Genomic DNA, 21,508 nt, shown 5'->3' with positions numbered 1-21,508 from the left:
CAACATTTTTTTGATATTTTGATGTGTCGTTAAATAATAGACTCACTCGTAAAACATAATAAATAGTCGTCAATCATTTAAAACTACATCATGAAATAATGAAAATATGATGATAAAAATGATGATGAGTAAAATTAATTTAAAAAAAGATAAGCATAATATATAACTCTGATATTAAATATTATTCATAGATAATATCAACTCTATAATTAATAATTATATGCCAAGAACCTGATGACGACATATAATCTGATTCTTTAAACAAAAAATCTAAAATCAAACCACTCACCCTCTTATAAAAAATGAAATATATCGACAACAAATTAAAAAGTAAAATCTTAGTTTGTGATGAAGTCCATACCCAACTCACCTAACTCACTCACTTTTATCATTCTTATTTTTAATTTAGGTTTTATTTTTATTTTTATTTTTTAATTTTTTTATATCACTAATCAATACCAACTTATGCGTCTTAAATTGATCAGTGTACCAGTACACATATAAAATAGTTATTCTATTCTCAAGCTCACATATTGAGCACGCTATTCTCATTATTTAAAATAATAAAATTTGATTTATAAAATTTAAATTTTAAATTAAATTACATCATGTAAGTAACATAAGACGTAAAAATATTAAAATAACAGTATTTCTATAAAAAAAAATAAAAAAATGAAACTTAACAGCACTCTTAATAGATTAGTCAAAACTAAAAGACATTATTTTATGAATGTAAGAAAAATTTAACTTTTGACTATTTCATTCACATAAATCTCGATATTAGAATATCTATTTTTTCATTATATAACAATAAAATAATATAAGATGAATTTAATTTTGATTATTCATATCAAATCTCTACATTAGATTATCTATTTATTCATTATATAGTAACGAATAACTAATAATTTCAAAAATATTTAATTTTTATAATTATGAATTTATTTAATTTTATCATATTTTACTATTCTACCTATTATATATTAATTAATATATCAATTATGGTAAAATATATGATAGAAAGAAAGTGAGAGATAAATAATTAATAAAATATATATTTGATATATGTACATATTTGAAAATTTTTTTTAAAAATCATTATAACTAATAACTAAATAATCAATATATTTAACTTTTAACTAATCCTTTAAAATGCTCTTTATCTTTCGTAAGAACCATCGGTGTCCACTACGAATGGCATGCCAAGCACAAGTGATGTCATGTGAGTACAATATTAAGAGTAAGAGAAATATTGATGACAAATCAATTTTGGTTCTTCTCTATTTTGGTATTTTTTATAAAATAATTAACAATATCTCAAAATAAGGCTTCCATTAGATTAGGTAGAATCAATATAAAATACATAATGTGTTGAAATGCTTCTATACCTTTAACATTAAACATTTTTTTTTATTTCTTTCTTTTTCCTATTTTGTTTTTATATTTCTCACATTTACACTTTTATTTATAAAACATGAAAATTATAATATTATTAGAGCATTTTATTTTAATAAAAAAAAATACTCATGTTACAAATTTCTCAAAACATGATAAAAGGGTAAAAAGTTCACAAAAGCAGGATGACCATCTTTATTTTCTTTAATTTATTATTGGGCTATCGATGTCATTTTGGCAACAAATGATATTGTCTTCACATTAATAGATGAGAAAAATATTGAAAAACATGAGAATATTACATATTTAACCGTAGTTAGAAAAGTAATTAAAATGAATAAGTAAAAAAAGAAAGAAAGAAATCATATTTAAATGATATATAAAAAAGATAAATAAATTAATATATGATATATTGTAAAAATCGTTGATTAAAATATAAAAAATGAATTTTTGATAATATATTTTAAAGAATAAAATAAAAAAAATCATTGGGACTGTTGTGAGGTTTAGGACAAGCCAAAAGCCCAAATGCTGACAATATCTATAATGTTAGAATTTATGACAGAATATCAATAATAATTAAAAATTGATAAATATTTATAATTTTTTACATAAATAAATGGTATTCACCTTTGGAACTGGGGAGAGACCAGAGTTTTAAATATCGTTACCGGTTGGTACAGCCGGTATTTACCACGCCAGACTAATAATTGGCAAGGAATAGATAAGTGTTTCGTACCGGATCAAATATTAGTCATTTTAATATGTTTTGATCAATATTGACCGATTTTTGGTGTACCGATTGGTTTTCAGTGTACCAGGCGAAATTTGTATTTATAGTGTATTTTCATATCTAAAAACTATTTTCTCAACTTTTTTTAATCATATTTTCTTGAGAACTGAAAATCAAATCCCTATTTCATTTTTCGTGATGAAGATGCATGATTGTTTTTTTTAATAGTTAGATTGAAAACTTATAAATATTATTGAGTTTTATAAATATGTGTTTTAACTTTTTAAGACTTATATTGATACTATTTTAAAATATAATTTATCTATATATAAATTATCTTAAAATGATATCGATATCAAAATATTTTATTTTAATACTTTAATCAAAACGATCACCAAAACGTGGTTCAAAACTTTGGATTTATAACCATAGTGTAGATGGAGTCTTCATTAACACCATCGAGGACTTCTATGCCCGTGGTGTAACTTTTCCCATTGAGAATTTTCAAACTTTGCATCTATAACAATAGTGTTGATGGAGTCTCATTAACACCATCGTGGACTTCTATGCCCTTAGGCGGCAGAGATTTGTAACTTTTCCTATCGAGAATTTTCAAAAACTTTGCATCTATAACCATAGTTTTTTTTTATCTGATTTTGAACTTCTATGCCCATAGGTATGTGAATATATCTATGTAATATATCAATTCTTTTATTAAACTTTGGATGAAAAACTCCAATAAATATGGCCGGTGTTCGAGAATTGAAATATATAATATATTGCACTCTCATCTCAATTTCATTCAATTATGCTGATGTGGAAGTACCTATCAACTATTTTATTAATTCTTAATTTTTAGAATGACTAATTTATGAGTTGATAAATAATGTCATATCATCACGGATTGAGATATGAAAATCTAAGATCTGGTTGGTTTAGGTATCGTTTGGATAGTGAGTAGAAATGATATGAATTAAGATGAAATGAAAGTTGAATAAAATATTATTAGAATGTTATTTTTTAATATTATTAGTATTTTAAAATTTAAAAAAATTGAATTATTTATTATATTTTATATGAGAATTTGATAAAGTTATAATGATAAAAGATTGGATGAAATACTTTTATTATCCAAACATGACCATCTCATTTCATCATTACAAGTTTTTCAAACTTTCAAATAAAATACAATAAATAATTTAATTTTTTTAATTTTAAAACAAAAATAATACTAAAAAATAATATTATAACAATATTTAATTCAACTTTTAACTTTATCTCATTTCAACTCATTATCCAAATCAAGAAGTGTTTTTTATTAAAAATTATACTAAAAACAAAATACTTTTATAGAATGTTAGAAAACAACACAATATTATATGAAAATCTAAAAGGAAAAAAGAAAAAAAAAATACTTTTATTTTATTTATTTATAAAATCTCTTTTCCTCCCCGTTCCTAACTTTATGAGTGTTCACTGTTTTCATCCCCACCTATCTCTCCCCCACTATCCAATACCAAAAGAAACAGAAAATAGAAACTTTCTGAACACGCGCGCGCGCAATACACACACACATATATGTTTCACAGTTGCTTCGCTTAAAACACAGGCGAGAGGAACCCAAAACAACAAGGTAGAAACTTTGTTTTGGAGGAATTGGAATCGGAATGGGAACCGGAGCGTCGAAGAGTACTGACGGCGCGTCCCATGGGGGCGAGGAGGAGCCAGAGGAGAACCTGGACCAAGCCGGCGATCAGCTCTATGTGTCCTTGAAGATGGAGAATTACAAGCGCAAGGGCGACCTCACTCCCCACGTCTACGGCTCTGTTCCTCTCGTTGGGTCCTGGGATTCTTCTAAAGCGGTATTTAATTTCCTCTATATGACCATACAACTATTTTTTCTCTCTCTCTCTTCTCTCGGCTATCTTGTATTGGTTCTTCTTCTTCTTCTTTTCAATTCTGTTCTGTTTGATCGTAGCAACTCTGGCTTTTGTAGCTTCCGATGGAACGCGAGTCGCAGTCTACGTGGGAATTGAGCTTTGTTGTTCCTCCTAATCACGGTAACCGTATTTTCTCCATAACGTCCTTATTGAATTAATCACTTTGATTACTTGGGAAGTTATTGGATCGCCTTTCAAAGCATAAAAGTAGTCATGCTTGCTCAATAAGTGAGCAAACAGCGCTTGTAAGATTTTTTATTTTTATTTTTTGTTTCATAGAACATAAAGGGAAAAAAAAAAATCTCAATTGAGACGATTGGTATTATCCTCGCCCCTCGGTTGGTTTGGTTAATGCGGTCTCAAATGTTGAAAAATGAAAGAAAAAAGAAACCTAGTTGTTTCACTTTTCAAATATTGCAGCAAACAGTCATGCTATAAAATCTAGGGGTGTATTTGATTTATTTTATTTTATTTTCCGGATATAGAAACCTTGGACTTCAAGTTCCTTTTGAAGCCTATGTACGATAATGCTCCCTGTATAGTTGAGGAGGGTCCAAATCGACTGCTCACCAGGGGAACCTTGCAAGGGGATGCAAGGCTGGCTTTGTTTAGGCTTAATGCTGACGAGATTTTTGAGTTTCGGGTATTCATTCATGCCAATAAGGTCTCTCCATTTGATCTTGCGGCTAGTTGGAGGGCTTATCAGGAGAACCTTCGGCCTTCAGCTGTTCGTGGCATTCCTGATGTTAGTATTAATTCAGTGCCAGAGTTGGAAGCCGAGGTACATTTTGACTTGCAATCATTTACCATTAATCCTTCTTTGTTTTATTTAGTAAAGAGGTGTTCTGACGGTAAGTAAATTTGAGAGATGTACACATGTGCAAGAAGCAATTAATTCAGTTGAACCGCAATAAATAAATAAAGATGAGAGCTTGTTCCTTTTCCAACAGATTAACTTTATGAGAAGTGCTACAGTTACAAAAAGATTTCACAAAAGTAAACTCACAAACTGGTGTGGCTTATTGTTGTCCATTAGATTTACATTACAATAAAAATAACTTTACAATTTGACGTACCACATAAAGACATATCAGTTTGTGTGTTTACTTTTGTGAAATTCTTTTGTGGCTAAAGCATTTCTCTAAATTTATATAGCTGGGATAATTTTAATTTTCTTCCTAAGAAAAATTGTGAAGCCATGGATGTCTTTAATTATATTCAAAGTGGCTTAATAATTTTTTGGCTTAATATTGGGTTAAGCCAATTGGTTTTGAAGTGCCAATGAGGCATTCTTTGCTGAAAATGTTAGTTACGACATTTATTTTGAAATTCTTATATAGCTCAATATTATTATTTTTTTTTTGGTTCCATTTGCTCTGCAGAATGGCTCTTCAACTAGTTTGGAGCTTGATCTGGAACATTATGTTATACCAGCTCCATCAACTTCTGCCAATTCAGGTTTGGTTTATGCAGCTAACAACACCGAGACTCCAAGGTCATTAACTTGTGCTGGTGTGTTTAACAACATGGATGGCTCAGGGAATGTTTTGCATTCCTTTAAAGATGGCGGTGTTTCTGTTGATCGACCTGCATCTAAAAAGGTTCTTCTTGGTAGCCCATCTTGCTATATGTAGATTGACTTTATTATGGCTTTGGAATAATAGTAAGCTGTATCACCATCATGATGTGACATTGATATTTGGGTGTTATGTCGTCCATAATGGAAATGGAACTTACTATGTGCAGCTATCGTATTTATGTTGGGCTTACTAGTTGATTCAGCAGCAATGTTACATTATTGCTTAAGATGTCAGAGAAGACACTTATGGTTGATAAACCTGTCAGACTTGCACATGCCTCCCAAATTTATCTGTCTCTTCCATTAATACTATATTATCCTGCGGCTAATGTTTTGTGTTATTTTTTACATAGGAGATGGAAGTAATAGTCCCTGATTCATCCAGCATGTATTCAAGTTTTGGAATGGTTGAATCAAAGTCAGTTGGGACATTTTCGCCTTTTCAAAAGCAGAATAGTCACAGGGGGCTCCTTGTAGATAGGGGTGTTGGATCTCCTAGGCGAGGTAAATCTGCTAGTGCAAGTACTTTCACTATTGATCTCAAAATGGACACAGAAACAAAGGTTTGTAAAAGGTTTCATTTTCTCTGATTAGTGAAGATTCTGCAGGTTAAATTAATGCTTTGGTGGCGTTATTTTATGTAATAATCTTTCTTTTCTTTTTAATTGTTAGAATTCAATGCCAGCAGCTGCTGGAGCTGTCGCAGCTGCAGCTGTCGCTGATCAGATGCTTGGACCAAAGGAGGATAGACATTTGGCAATTGTCCTGGTATTTCCTTGTAATTTTGTTTGTCGAGACTGCTAATAAAATTAATCACTGTTCTCCCAGTTGTGAACTTCATCAATTGGAATGCAAAATGTGACCCTTGATAGCCATCATTCTTACTGATAAAAAAAATTTGACCCTTGATAGCCTGAAAATTGGGTTGGCAATAATTGTCAACATCATCAGTTTCTCTTGCTTCACAAAGAGAGGTTTTGAGATTGAATAATTCTAAGTAGTTGTTTTGACTTTAGGTTGGTTTGCCAGCTCGAGGCAAGACTTTCACTGCAGCTAAACTTACCAGATATCTTCGCTGGTTGGGTCATCATACCAAGCATTTCAATGTTGGGAAGGTCATTTATATTCTTACCATGACTATTCCATTTGCTCTCCAGATCTAAAAGAGAAAATATGAAGGTAAAGATCATTCTAATTTGTTTATTCTATTTTATTGCAACAGTATCGGCGGCTTAAGCATGGGGTGAATCAGGTACATCACTGACCACTTTTTCATACTGATATTTCCTTTATTAATATAAACATTTAAGTTGTCTAAAGTCTGGCACAATTAATTTCATGCACACTTTTGGCTGCACAATTGATTATAATCTGTTGAGTGGTTTCCTGGCTGTGTGATAAACACAGTTGGATATTCCTTCTCTGCCAGCCTCACTATATCTATATATTATTTTTGGGAAAAAAGAACTTGCTACAATTTTTCACCGCTTGCTTTGTGATACTAATTTAAGTGGTCGCAGGCTCACAATCTTTAATTTCGCACAATTCACAACAGTGAAAATGATGCACAACACATAGATGATATCAGAAAAACTATTTTGAGAAATTTATTTCAAAAAGCTGATTGGTGTGCATGGAAATTTCCCCCGAGTTATTGATAGCTAGTGATTGTGCTTCTGGTCCACTTCAGTATATTAATCACATGTATGTGGGTCTGTCATGATGTAACGTTGGGATCTATATTTTAAAGCAAGAGGGAATTGGGTTTTGGTGGTGGGGTATAAATGTGGTGGCGTCTGATTTTGTGGCCCTTTTAAACAAACTAGTCTGGAAGTTTTTGCTGGAGGAAGCGATTATCTCTTTGAAATGTTATGGCTTTTGTAGTTTAGGAGAGAGGGAGCCCAGGTTATTACGGGGATGGTGTCGTCTTTCAAATGTCAGGGTTTTCGTAGTTTCGCATCAGGCAGAAGTTTCCTTTTTGGAATGCCTTGTAGAAGTGTCTGTCTGAAGAAGATTGCATTAGTTTTCTTAACTCTCTGGAATGATTCTTGATGGATGACGAATATCCTTGTGCAGTCTGCAGATTTTTTCCGAGCTGACAATCCGGAAGGCTTGGAAGCACGTAATGAGGTTAATATTCACCAGAGTGATTTATTGCTTTAAGTATATCATAGAAGTACCGATTTTTTCCGTGTTTTCTTTATTCTTATTACCTCCCAGTATATTAAACAAGTTGATGCCATTTCTGTGAGTGAATTGGTTACTTGGACAGAATGATTAATTTCTTAAAAGTTTCTCTGTGGTGGCCTCTAATACTTTTTTTCTAATTTATTTTATTTTTGGCAGTTGGTAATATTAACACCATATTAACCCTGTTCTTTGTACATAGTTTTAATATATCACATGCTACTAGGTAGCAGCTTTGGCTATGGAAGACATGATATATTGGATGCAAGAAGGTGGTGGCCAGGTAAATTTATGCTTTATTTATTTTTATATCGCTGTGGCTTCTGTGCAATCCATTTTTTTCACTAACCCGAATTTGGTTTTAGGTAGGGATATTTGATGCCACAAATAGTACCAAGAAACGAAGGAATATGTTGATGAAAATGGCTGAAGGAAAATGCAAGGTACCTTGATCATTGCATGGGTGAAAGTTTAGGAGTCCCATGCATGAAAAGTAGCATAAATAGTATAGAATGTTGATAGATATTACTTTTGTTTTGATGCAGATTATTTTTCTGGAAACAATATGCAATGATGAACGCATTATTGAAAGAAATATACGTCTTAAAATTCAACAAAGCCCTGATTATGCAGAAGAGTATGGTTGCTCTTGGAAACCAGTTACTTCTTACTTTGATTTGTATACCTAATAAATTTTCCTCCTGCAGGCTAGATTATGAGGCTGGATTACTAGACTTCAAGGATAGACTATCCAATTATGAAAAAGTAATTGCCTCAACCCTACTTCTATGAATTGGGCTAGGTGAGATTTGGTTATTAGACAGCTTAGTATCATGATACAATATGCAATGCACTCTGTTACTAGGTTTATGAGACAGTGGAAGAAGGATCGTACATCAAAATGATCGACACTGTCAGTGGACATGGTGGACAAATACAAGTTAGTTTGCTGAATTTATTAGTTAGAAGAATCTCATGAATGCTGTGTGCCTGTTAAATGCATTGTCTTTTAATTGTGCACATCATTAATATCTTGAAAAGAAAATTGCTTTATGATTACTGGGAAATTTTGAATGTGGTAGAGTTGCGTATTGTTTGATGCATTTACTTCCTCATATTCTTGAAGATAGCTGTGTACGATAGTGTTTGTTGGGTACTGTTGACCTTTTATTTGAACTTTTCACTTAAATAGTGCTTTAGCTCATAGCATTGGCACCTCCCTGCCATGTAGGGGGGACTGGGATAGGATGCTACTTGTCCATTAAAACATTTTTCATTTATATTAAGATGTTATTTATGTTTTTTTTTTAAGATTTTTATTTTGAAAATTCTTCATTAGATGATCATGCATCTCTGTAGTCTTCCTATTGTAATATAGACCTATGAATTCCAAATTAGTGAAGATGCTTTTTATTTCTTCAGGTGAACAATATCAGTGGCTATCTTCCTGGGCGGATTGTTTTTTTCTTGGTATGTCGTCCTATGAAAGATATGGTCCTAGCATATTTTATATCTTGCTTCTTTTATTAGGCTTTTTTATCATCATAATTCATCTTGTTTGTTCTTTAGGATGCAATTCAGTCAACTGCATGGCAAGCTCTAATCTTAGCCATTTTATATAATGCAAAGTGGTATTCACAAATTATGTGAATTCGAGACCATAATGTTAATCTTGCATGGATTAGCCTGGGGTTTTGCATTTGGATAAGGAATGTTTAATTAGCCATGGGTGATATTTTCATTCATGTGCAAACTGTCATATTTTGAGTTCTTAATGAACATCTGTGTCTGTGTCTGTACTATGTAAACCAATAGGCAGGCCTGTTGGTGTCCAAGGTAGCTTTAGGATGTACCGGACACCATATTTCTATACGATACATTCCATGTTTTATCTGTAATATGCAATGACCATTTGGCTTGAATAAGATGATTTTTCTATAAGCATCTTGGCTTGAAGAAGAGCAAATTTAGAGGAATAAAAACTGTAAAATGAGATGATTAATAGAGGAACTGCATTATCTGAAGATATACCTAACTTGTTCATAAAAGGTTCCATGCATTTTTCCAACAGATTTCTTGAAGTAAATTTCAGCTTGTAATTAGGGACTGACTTTTACATCACTGCACTTAGTACTGAATGAGTGTAGAGCAAGGTTACCTGCAGTCTGGCACATTTGGTTCTGTGGCATTGCTATGCAAATTTGGTATACTAGTGCCTGTAATGTGGTGTGATCACTGTGATGGGAGCAGGCTTAGTTGGGACACTAATTTGGGTCATGTTGAGTATGTTGTACGTATGTATGTATATGCACGCGGACTGGCAGCGAACATGCATATAGCTTTGTATGTGTCATGTATCCTTGTTGGCAGGCATGTATATGTATGGATTTAAAGTATGTGGCATATATAAATGCAAAGGAAAAGGAATCAGTATGCAATTGTTTGAAGGATAAAATAATATCATAACAGTTTGTGTTAACACAACATTGAAAATTAAATTATTATAAACTAGATCAGATTTCTACTTTTGGATGAGATCAAATCATGTAATCAATTGTATTATGGTTATATGAAAAAACCATTAAAAATCAGATCAGATTTATTATTTGGGGTATCAGTTTAGTAAAATATTCTGTTCTTTCAAGGAAAAATTTATTAAAAGATTAGATTTAATTTTTATTTTAGGTATGGGATCAATTGTATATCAGATTAATCAATATATTATCAGATTAATCAAATATCTTGGGTTTATATTTTAGGTATGAGATCGGATCAAGCATTATCTTTTTTTGGTAAGGAAAAACTATAAAAGGAAAATTATAAAACTTTTTTTTCGTTCTTCAATCGTAGATCAAATCAGTTGTTATTTGTTTCTTATTGCCAAATTTAGTGAAATAGAACAAGAATGCACTATAATTAAGGTTCTGCAAACTGGAACATGGTTTCCATTGGGAGGGGGTAGGGAATACAGGTAACTAGGTGCAGCTTTATTGTTTGATACAAGGTCCTTTTCTGTGTTTACTATATTGATTTAATATTCTTGTTCCTTTGCAGGTTAATACCCATCTCACGCCCCGCCCAATTTTTCTTACTCGGCATGGGGAGAGTAAGGACAATGTTAGAGGCAGGATTGGAGGTGACACTGGATTGAGGTATATCTTTTTATTAACATTCAAGAATAGTTTGCTGGTTTTGTTGTTATTCGAAGAAATTGGAAGTGTTTCTGAAATAAAACACTTGCCTATGTAATCTGTGTCTTCTATCTTGGATAACCTAAATGTTTTGATAGTTTAATTTTCGTCTGTTTGCACATGGTATTCTCTTAGTAACTGAATTAATAAATTCGTTTACATTGACCATATTACAGTAGCGTGCTGCCAGCAGGTTCTAAGGATTTAATTTATTTTTTATTTATTTTTCTGGGGAAATTGTTTACAAGGAATTAGTCTGGTGTTGACAATCTGGTGATAGACTTCAGGATCTCCCCCTCTTTGTTTTCCTTTCATTGGAGGTACTGCTAGCCATTCCACTAGGGACACACTGCAGACTTGGACACAGAAGCCGTCACATTGAAATCCTGCCATCCAACTTGAGTTTGCTGAAGATTGGTATTCATTGATAAGAATGCCATTTTTGCAAGTACAAATTACAAAGAACTGGAATAAACCTTGTTGCCCATCATAAGAGTTTCATTACGTGCCAAAAAATGAAAGGTCATAATATATGCTCCTGATTCGATGTTTGAAGTGAATATTAAGTGGTAGAATTTTACAATGACGTGCCAAAATTCTATTTAACATTATGTAGCTTTTTTTTCTGTACCTAATCTTCTTCTGGCATATAATTAGTTTTTTGGATTTTTTTTCCTGTCGTAAGTGGCACAGTGTCCATCTAAAGCTGGATTCATTTGTTTGATGCAGAAATATTTTTCTTTGTCCTGTCCACTTAGTTGTCCTAGTTATGCATTTTAATATACTTTTGAACTTTCGTTCTTCAATTACAACTGGTTTTATATCATGACTGTGGCTCACCCATTTATACTGCAACTTCTGTGTACAGCGATCGTGGAGAAGTTTATGCTAAAAAACTTGCAAACTTTGTTGAAAAGCGACTGAAGTCGGAAAGGGCTGCTTCTGTAAGCTTCATCAATATGAATGATAGTGATGTTCAAGTTTTTGGTTTCTTTTACTGTGAAGCAATATATGTAAGTCTATTCTTGATTTATAAAGGACCTTTGTGGTAATCCAAGGAAAGCGCAAGCCAAATGGATTTATACTATAAAAGGACAAGTCAATATTACAATTGAATTTCTAGGAATCATTATAAACAGCAAGAATTTTTCCTTCACAGACATTGTAGGATCTGATTCACCACCATTCCTATACTCAACTTTGTGTGTTGCAATCTCCCACACTAAAATCCCTGACATTCTCATTAGGTAGTTCCTGAGCTGATATTCTCATTAGGCCATTCTCAAATGACACAAGGAAAGTCCCAAGCCACATTTAAGGCCTTGTTTGTTTTCATAGTTACTATCAACTCATCTCATCTAATCATTATAACTTTCCCAAATTCAAACATAAAATAAAATAAACAATTCAACTTTTTCAAATCCCAAAACAAAAATAATATTAAAAAAATATATTCTAACAATATTTTATTCAACTTTTAACTTTAATCTCAACTCATCTCATCTCATCCCATTTGCGAAAACAAACAAGGCCTTAGACTTATACTCAAAAGTACTAGTCAAGGTTACAATAGGATCTCCTTGGAATCGTTATAAACTGAAATAACTTCTCCCTCTTAGACAACACGAGATCTCATTCAATACCCATCCGATTTTCAGTTTGAGAGTTACGAACCATCTTTTCCTCCCCTTTTCTCTGCAAACAAAGTAGTCTATTACAATGATTAAATCCTAACAGCTGATAGATTTGGGAAACTAACTTCCTTTGTTTAACATTTTGAAATTTATTTTCTTGCTTTAAGAAACAAATTGGTATCTGTTGTCCTCAGAAGCCAGAAAGTAGTTTCAAGATGTTAAGCAAGCAGTAATATACTGTTGAGGTCTTAGGCCTGCTTGTAAGTCTTGGCTTCAGTGTTGTTAAATAAGTTTAAGAAAGAAAGTAGTCTAGAATTGATCTTGCTACTTGTCTATGATCTTTCGACCCCATTTTTTTTTTTTTTTTTGTTTTTTTTTGGGGATTAATTTACCTTTTACTGGGTCATTAATGCATCAATGGAGTCAACTTAAGATTCAGTTTTTTTTATAAGTTGACTGCAAGACCCACCTGTCGAGCAGGGACAAAAGTTGGCCTTAGTGATCCGACGGTGCCGAGTGGAAGGGCCGTCGCTCAACTGATAAAAATGGTTCAGGTCCCGACACAAATACCAGCATTCAATATGTTACTTACAATATATTGAGTGAATGTCAACTGCTAATTTGTGCTTGAACTCCAACTATTAGTTTGTGAACTTCTTTGAACTAAGGTACTTTCATTTTGAATTTGTTATTGTCTAGATTTGGACAAGCACGTTACAACGAACAATTTTGACAGCAAGTCCCATTGTTGGATTTCCTAAGGTTTGTGTTCGTCTATGTGGAAGTCGTTGGCTTTTTTTTTTTTTTCATGAAGAGCTGCCCAATTTTATTTTTATTAATGTCATTGGATTTGCAAATCCATTTATGTAGATATGTTTAGCTGATTTTGGTGGGTGATAGGTGTTGGAATTTATTCTAGGATACATATAGGAGTCTGTGTAATTTGTTACATATTTGGTAGATACAATGGCGTGCACTGGATGAGATAAATGCTGGGGTTTGTGATGGAATGACCTATGAAGAGATAAACAAGAACATGCCCGAGGAATATGAGTATGTTGCAATTTTGTCATATCTTTTTTTCTCTTTTTATATGGTAAAGATAGAGAATGTACACACTTCTTAATCTCTCTTCAAACAGTTTGTTCGGTTCATTTTTTCCTGGTGTGAATAACCTGTGGTTGTTTTGAGATGTGTGCTGGATAATTATGTCACTTACAAAATTGCAGGGCACGCAAGAAGGACAAGCTTAGGTATCGATATCCTCGTGGGGAGTCTTATTTGGATGTTATTCAAAGGTCTGTATTTGATGTCTGAGGACCCATGAATTTAGTCTTTGAATACATATTTATGCAACAAATGCAATTGTATTGACGCCCACCCTTAATGCAGGCTAGAGCCTGTAATTATTGAGCTTGAACGACAACGAGCACCTGTTGTAGTGATATCTGATCAGGTTATATATATCATATAGAGCATCTGTGTGTATCAATAGTTGATGTCGCAATTATGATCCATCTAAGTTCTGTATTCCTTTATTATTGCAGGCAGTTTTGAGAGCATTATATGCTTATTTTGCTGACAGGCCTCTGAAAGAAATTCCATACATTGAGGTAATTTTCTTTCTATGGTTGACTTGACTATTGCTTGCTCCCTCCATATGTCATGCAAATATGTTGGGACAAGAGGGATAAAGCTCTTTCTCCTCCACGACAGTGTTAGGATTTCAAAGAACCATCTGTTGTAAGTGATGGTAAATATTGAGAATTACAGATGCCAACCATAATTTGGATTGTGATACTGCAAATGAGCAGTTTAGCATATATTAATCTCGGATTCTTATTTTCGTTTGGTTGGTGGGTGTATATTGTGGAGTTACATCCTAATAGTATCAGCATTTTGGATTTCAGGTGCCACTTCACACTATAATTGAGATTCAAATGGGAGTTACAGGTGTCCAAGAGAAACGATACAAACTCATGGACTAAATAAAGCTCACAAGAACTTTGTAATTATATAAACCCAAAATGCTGAGGCAAGTTTCCATTCTTTTGATTCTCATTCGTCAACAAGATGATGTAGCATCAGCATATAAATGCAACATTGGGTTCACCATATCAAATAATCATCAAATCCAAAATGGTTCAAATATGTGATGTGCAGTCTTCTTCTCTGCAAAGTCCAGACCCCCCAAAATGGCTCCAAATCTCATATGGTTTTTGGATATTGGGTCTATAGATTGTGTATCCACGAGGCTACGACTGAATCTTAAATCTGTCACATGTATGGGGTGGTGGTACATTTGACCCCTGAGATAGGTCCCAGGTCACGAGCCTAGAATTAACACCTAAAGTTTGATCACTTGCCCAAAACATGCAGCAAGAAAAGGTGGAAGAAAGCTAGCAAAGGACCTACTGTAGAAGAAGCAGATGGTCGTGGTTGTAGATCATGGGTATGACCATTTACTTCAAAAAAAAAGGGAAAAAGAGGAAGCAGATGGTTGTGTTTGCAGAGAGTCAAAAGAAGACATTGTCTTGTTACTGGTTGGATTCACATGGGACCTCTGATCCAATATAGTCTGAGTGGGGGGTCCCCACACCTTACTACCAATGTACCACACAAGAAACACCAAAAACTAATAAAAGAAACTAAGACCCTGAAATGAGTTGAAAAATATGGGGGCCTCAAAAGGAACCCCACCTATCTGGCATTGGGATCCGTACCTCCACCTCCACCCCCACACACTAAACAAATATCAAATACCGCATGAATCAAATAACCCCACCCACCCACCAACACCCTCTACTGCCGTCGCCTTCACGAGTCCTTCATTTCTGCCCCTTTCTCTCCTCTCCCATGCATATGAGTCTCATTATCTCCTTGAATAAAGGGATTTCTTTTTTGACTTCAGAGTAACCCCACACGGCGCGCACACACGAGAGAGAGAGAGAGAGAGAGAGAGAGAGAGTTTTTGCACAATCTCCAAAATATAAAACCTCTAGCAACGACTTTATTTTCACGTAAACGTTCTCTCACGCTAAAGAAAAAGAAAGAAGAAGATTCCATTGCTTATCTTTATTCTTATATCCCCCACCTTCTCCGCACACAAGATTGCTCAGAGACACAAGGTTGCAGAGAGACCCACCATTCTATCTTGCTGCTCATTGATCACAATGTCTAGCTCCAGCCCTCCTGAGTTGCCAGAGCAAGCCACCAACACACTCAGCCACATAGTCCGAAGCATATTCTCTTACGACGGAAACATCATGCTCGCGGCCGTAATATCTCTACTCCTTGTCATCCTCTTCGTCTTGCTTCTCCACGTCTATGCGAAATGGTTCTTAGCCCAAGCCCAGCAACGGCGGCGACGCTCCATGACCGTCTCGCACGCGCTCCGACCCTCTCGGTTCCACCATTTCCATACCTTCAACCTCGACACCTCTGTTCCCAGCCCTCCAACGAAAGGTCTCGACGCGTCACTCATCACTACGATCCCTCTCTTTCTATACAGCTCAGCGGAGCACAAGAATGGGTTGGAATGCGTCATTTGCTTGAGCCCGTTTGAGGAAAACGAGATGGGGAGGGACTTGCCCAAGTGCCACCACGGTTTTCACGTGGAGTGCATTGACACGTGGTTGAGTTCTCATACGAATTGTCCCATTTGCAGAGCTCCGGTGGTGTGCGAGGCTAAGGTCGTGACGGTTGGTTCGGAAGCGAATGCAGGGACTGATTCAGCTGTTGATTCTTCGGAGGGGGTAGGGATTGAGTTGGGAACTGTGGGCAGTGATGGGGATTCTGCAATGGAGTTTGTGATTGATATTCCGGGTTGCGAAAATCAGAGTGATCAAAATGCTGTGATGGGAGATTCTGTATCAGTAACTTCATCATCATCTTCGTCCCTGAGTTGTTCGCTGAAGAGGATGCTGAGCAGGAACAGATCATCAGAACGCAAGGTTTTCCCATCGTCTAATATGAATGACGTGAATGTTTGAGAGAGAGAGAGAGAGCTAGAGAGAGAGAGAGAGATCACTGTGAATGCCAATACCTCAGCTCTTTGTTGTATAGAGATTTCTCGGAAAGTAATCACCTTTTGCCAGATTTTTCTCATTGGACATGTTGATGAAACATTAGTTCTTCCGGTTTTAATTATCACTAATGGTAAGATCCAAAGATTCCTGTACTTTGTGTTCCTAATCACTAACATCTGATGATCATCTGGTCCATATTTAGAAGTGGTAATTTATCAATCATTGTGCCCCCAACTTGCCTTACAGAAATGGTAATTGTATGTTTTATGTACCCATCTTGGCACCTTTCATAATCCATCTGTTGCCAAATGATAAATACTATAATCACAAAGTAAATCAATAAATTGACATGATTTCATATAATACATTAGATCTATTTTATAATAAAAATAATTTTACAGTATAACGTGACTACATCAAGTCATTTTGTAAATTTATTTTTAGAAATTAGTTAAAGCATTTCTCTCACCATATAATTTGATTTAAAATCAGTATTACAAAATGATTGATATGCTATATATATCTAAAGTATTGAGACAAAAGCAAGCTAGTAATTTGTTCAATGATAAGGTGCCTAGCTGCACAACATATCTACCCGTTCAAATCAGAAACGACATGTTTGCATGACATTGTTTTCTTATAAATTCGTTATCTCCGGTGATTATGATTAAAAGTCGGATCTGATGTCGTTGACTGGAGAGTAATATGGGGAGACACTGGAGAGAAGGACAAAAAGCAGTGTTTCAGCTTTCCGTGCTTTCTGGCCGATGTTTTTGAGTCTCGCACCAATTATATATGTGAATGAGAATGGTCCAACCGACTGCTACTGCGATGTTCTACATTTAAGATCGATCATTGTCTCTTCTGCCTCTTTCAATCAATATATATATATATATATATATATAAAAGAAGAAGAAGAAGAAGAAGAACAGGAGGAGGAAGAAGACAATCACCTTATGGTTGAAGCTACGAATCTGTCAAATTATTGAACCTAATACGACATTACTTAAGGACAATGATAGGTTGCACCTTAAATGTGCGCTCCAAATATCCACGTTAATGCAAATGATTTTTTTTCTCTTTAAGTATTTTTTAAGAGCAATACTACATACAATTCTCATTTAGAGATTGTAATACAAGTCTAGATAATTTTATCTTTAAAATTTTTTAAAAATAAAAAAATATCCCTCCTAAAATAATATTTTTTTCATTTAATAAAGAGTCTGCATATACAGTTTCCAAATGAGGACTGCAAATATAATTTCTCATTTTTTAAAAAGTAATGATATACATACAATTCATTACACAATAATGTTATTTCTATAAGATGTTTTACAAAAATACCTCTCATTTAAAACATAATTGTATAAAATATTGTAAAAAATATTGTGTGTAAATTATTTTTCTTTTTTAAATATCTTTAATTATTAAGAAAAAAATATAAATTCACTAATAGTCACTTTCTTAATCATTAAAAAAATTAAAATATATGAGTGAGTACATTTAGGTCCTGTTTAAATGTTGAGTTGAGTTGAGATGAATTAAATTCTTTATGAATAGTAGTGAGTTGAGATGGTAGAGTGAGTTTTGTAAGGTTCACCTAATATATTTTAAATGTGTTTAGATGTTACGATAGTTTAAATGTATTTATGAAATGTCGAAAAAAGTTGTGGGTCTTGCTTGTAAAGAGGTGTTGAATTGAAAAATGTTATGAGTCTCACGTGTAAAGAGGTTTTGAGTTGAGATGAGTTTAATAATTAATTGAGAGTTACGTATTTGAATGTTAGACTCAATTTAAAATTAAACTGAACTGAATTGATCTCAATTTAATCTAAATTTTAAACGGAACCTTAATGGACGTATTTAAAATTCATTCTATCATTTTCCATCACTTAAAGTCTTAGATTGAGTTTGAAAGCTTAAAAAATACTTTTAACTATTTAAAAGTTATTTAAAAAATATGATATGTTTGGTAAATTTATAAAAAATATTTAATTACTTAAAAAAGTTAAAAGTCTACTTTTTTAAAAAATACCAAATTGAAACTTTCATAAAAAAGTTTATGCAGATAATTATATATTTTTAAAAAATTAATGTAATTAATTTTAAAAATACTTTAGATCCATATTTATTAAACAATAAATAACTTTTGAACTATAAAATTTATTATTTAAATTAAAAATTATAAATTCTAAAATTATAAACTATATTTCACACTACAATCTCATTCATACACTTAATCCTTGAGCCAACAAATAAAATAAAATGGGTTAATAATAGTGAGATGGAGACAAATATAGGATAACGAGAGAGACAGATCGGACTAAAGGGAAAGGGGGGAAGAAAGAGGTTTTATCGGTGGGAGGCTTAGCATAGTGCTTAGAGTAGCTGTGCAAGATGGCACGCAGATTGACTATGGACCGGAGGCGACTGAGGAGTAATTATTAGGTAGATTTGGAGTAACGTGATATCCTAACCTATCATAGGTGTCATGTCATTAAAAATTAATATCTATCCAAAAAATTTGAAAAATATTTTGGATCTCTAATTTGGGTATGTCCCGAATGAGATTTTTTTTTTATAAATATTTTTTAATGATATTATGAATTTTTTATTTTTTTTAAATATTTATGATGATTAAAGTATATATAAAAAAAAACACTAATAAAAATCCAAATTCAAAACCCTTTTCGATAATTGTAGCGCTACTCAAAATTTTTTATTGTCATGATATATCGTGATAGGTCGAAAATACCACATCATTCTTTTCTTTTCTTTTTTTCTCAGTGAAAATACCACATCATTCATGCTTTACTATCTTATAATTTTCTAAGAGAGTGTAATTTTTAAATGTTAAGATCATGATTTTAGATGATTTGAATTAATCTATAAATAGTAATATTTTATAGATCTTATTAAAATGTGTTTAAGTGTAAATAGATTGAGATGTGTTTGAATGTATGAAATATGTTGAGATGATTTTTTTTTTTTTTTTACGAGGATTTGAAAAATTAGTGAATTCTATTAATGATTAATTTGAATTGAGTTGAATGGATTTCAATAACTAAACACACCCTTAAGCAGTTGAGAGTGGAAAAAGAGACTTAGTTTGAGATGAGATGATGGTTGGGAGTTGGAGAAAGAGATGGCAAAACTACCTTAATAGGTTTCGATTATGTTGTGATAAGTTAGTACGTATGTTTTGAATGTTATATATAATACATATTCTACATAAATATATAAACATATAGATGTGTTTTTACTGAGTAGGTGGAGCTTCAGCTCCTCCATCCCTTATACTCTCCGGTCCTTTTTCAGAGCTTATAGCGGATTTTTTTTTCAGCTATTTTTCTTGATGGGCCAATCTACTACTTTCTAGCTACCTATGACCGTCACGTGTTGCGCCATAAGATTCCTCAGCTGTCTATCCTTTGGCTTCTGGAATAATATCGTCCAAACAAGTGGCGAGTGAGTCTCGTGCGCAGCCTAAGTCATGCGTGAGATCTACGCATTGTCGTGTCATGGTAAGCTTTTTGCCGCCATGCCCGACAGTAGTGAGATTAGTGACCTTAGATTTTGTAGATCCAACCAACCTCCTCTCTCCAATAGCGGTGCGTGATCCCCATGCGCCTACATAACCACTTATGATTGTTTATCGGCGTATTGGACTATCTATTAGTTTTTATTTTCCTATATTTTTGCTTCTCCTAACCAAAAATCAAGAGAAAGAGGAAGTAAGAGTTTCCTTCAACCAAGCTTAACCAAAAAAGTGCTACATAAAACAATCTACTGTGGCTTTTGGTCGTAGTATCACAATCCAATTTTCAGACTGCAACAAAACCTCTTCAGGCAAACTTCCCCTCATGAGAAATGGGTGGGAGCCTAGGGGTGTTACCCGCATGGTGCGGGGCAGGGGCACCCCCTTCCCGCCCCCCGCCCCGATATTGGGGGTGGGGTTGAAACCACACCTCGCCTACCGCTTAACCCAATGACACATCGAATCTAAAAATATTTTTTGGTCTAAATTTTTTTAGACTCAAATTATAATATAATTTAAATTATAAATTGAAATTTATACATTCAAAAAAAATATAAACTCATTAGAATTATATTTTAGATTGTCTTACTCTCTTAAGCTAACCATTATATAAAAGGTTAAGACAATACAATAATCATACTTAAATAATGTGAGACTTATTGTTAATCAGCTAGGGTCAACCCGCCCCCCGCCCCGGCATGGGGTGTTCCATGCGGGGTAGCCTGCCTGCCCATACAGGGGTGATGCAGACGGGGCATAGTAGCATTTGTTGTTGTATTAGTTGGTTTGTGATGATTTTTGGGATCTTCCACAAAAATTCTAATAACTGTTTAATATATATAATTTACTTGCTTAGATATAAAAAATTCTAATCAAAACCCGCTTTTACTCAAAGTAGATAATAACAAATGAAGTTGACCAAAGTAGATAATACCTACTGCCGAGAAAAAAAAAAGAAGGTAATACCTTCAAAATTGCATTTATAAAAATTTTTATAAAAGTAAATTTACAAACTAATGTTATTTGATGTGGTATATTATATTGTAATTCTTTTATAGTAAAACATATCTAACTCTTTACATTAAATCACGTCAATTTGTAAAATTTACTTTTATAAAACTTTTTATAGATGAAGCAATTATCTTTGACGGCCAATAGCAGTCTTTCTTTGGGTTATCGTTACCTTCTTAGCGTCAAGCATACAAAGAGTCTCGTTTGGATTCAGAAAATATTTTATTTCATCTCATTATTATAATTTTTTTAAATTTTTACATAAAATATAA

At 33.3% G+C, this 21,508-nt stretch overlaps 2 protein-coding genes across 2 annotated transcripts; both read left to right on the top strand.

Moving 5' to 3' along the window:
• The first annotated feature begins 3,612 nt into the window (after positions 1-3,612).
• On the top strand, positions 3,613-14,823 carry LOC108989881 (6-phosphofructo-2-kinase/fructose-2,6-bisphosphatase-like). Its single transcript, XM_018963644.2, has 23 exons — positions 3,613-3,990; positions 4,125-4,188; positions 4,554-4,849; positions 5,451-5,669; positions 6,001-6,210; positions 6,320-6,415; positions 6,664-6,762; positions 6,870-6,899; positions 7,724-7,777; positions 8,061-8,117; positions 8,200-8,277; positions 8,380-8,471; positions 8,542-8,599; positions 8,700-8,774; positions 9,257-9,304; positions 10,889-10,986; positions 11,894-11,969; positions 13,359-13,421; positions 13,621-13,712; positions 13,889-13,957; positions 14,052-14,115; positions 14,207-14,272; positions 14,570-14,823. Exons 1-23 carry the CDS (start codon positions 3,796-3,798, stop codon positions 14,645-14,647), a joined length of 2,277 nt encoding a protein of 758 aa, XP_018819189.1. The 5' UTR covers positions 3,613-3,795; the 3' UTR covers positions 14,648-14,823.
• Positions 14,824-15,611: 788 nt separating this feature from the next.
• Positions 15,612-16,833, top strand: LOC108989883 (RING-H2 finger protein ATL63-like). The gene has a single exon (XM_018963647.2). It carries the CDS (start codon positions 15,833-15,835, stop codon positions 16,649-16,651), a length of 819 nt encoding a protein of 272 aa, XP_018819192.1. The 5' UTR covers positions 15,612-15,832; the 3' UTR covers positions 16,652-16,833.
• The last annotated feature ends 4,675 nt before the right edge of the window (positions 16,834-21,508 follow it).

Source organism: Juglans regia, chromosome 5 (genome assembly GCF_001411555.2).
Source record: "Juglans regia cultivar Chandler chromosome 5, Walnut 2.0, whole genome shotgun sequence".
NCBI lineage: Eukaryota > Viridiplantae > Streptophyta > Magnoliopsida > Fagales > Juglandaceae > Juglans > Juglans regia.
This window is presented reverse-complemented; position numbering and strand designations above follow the sequence as displayed.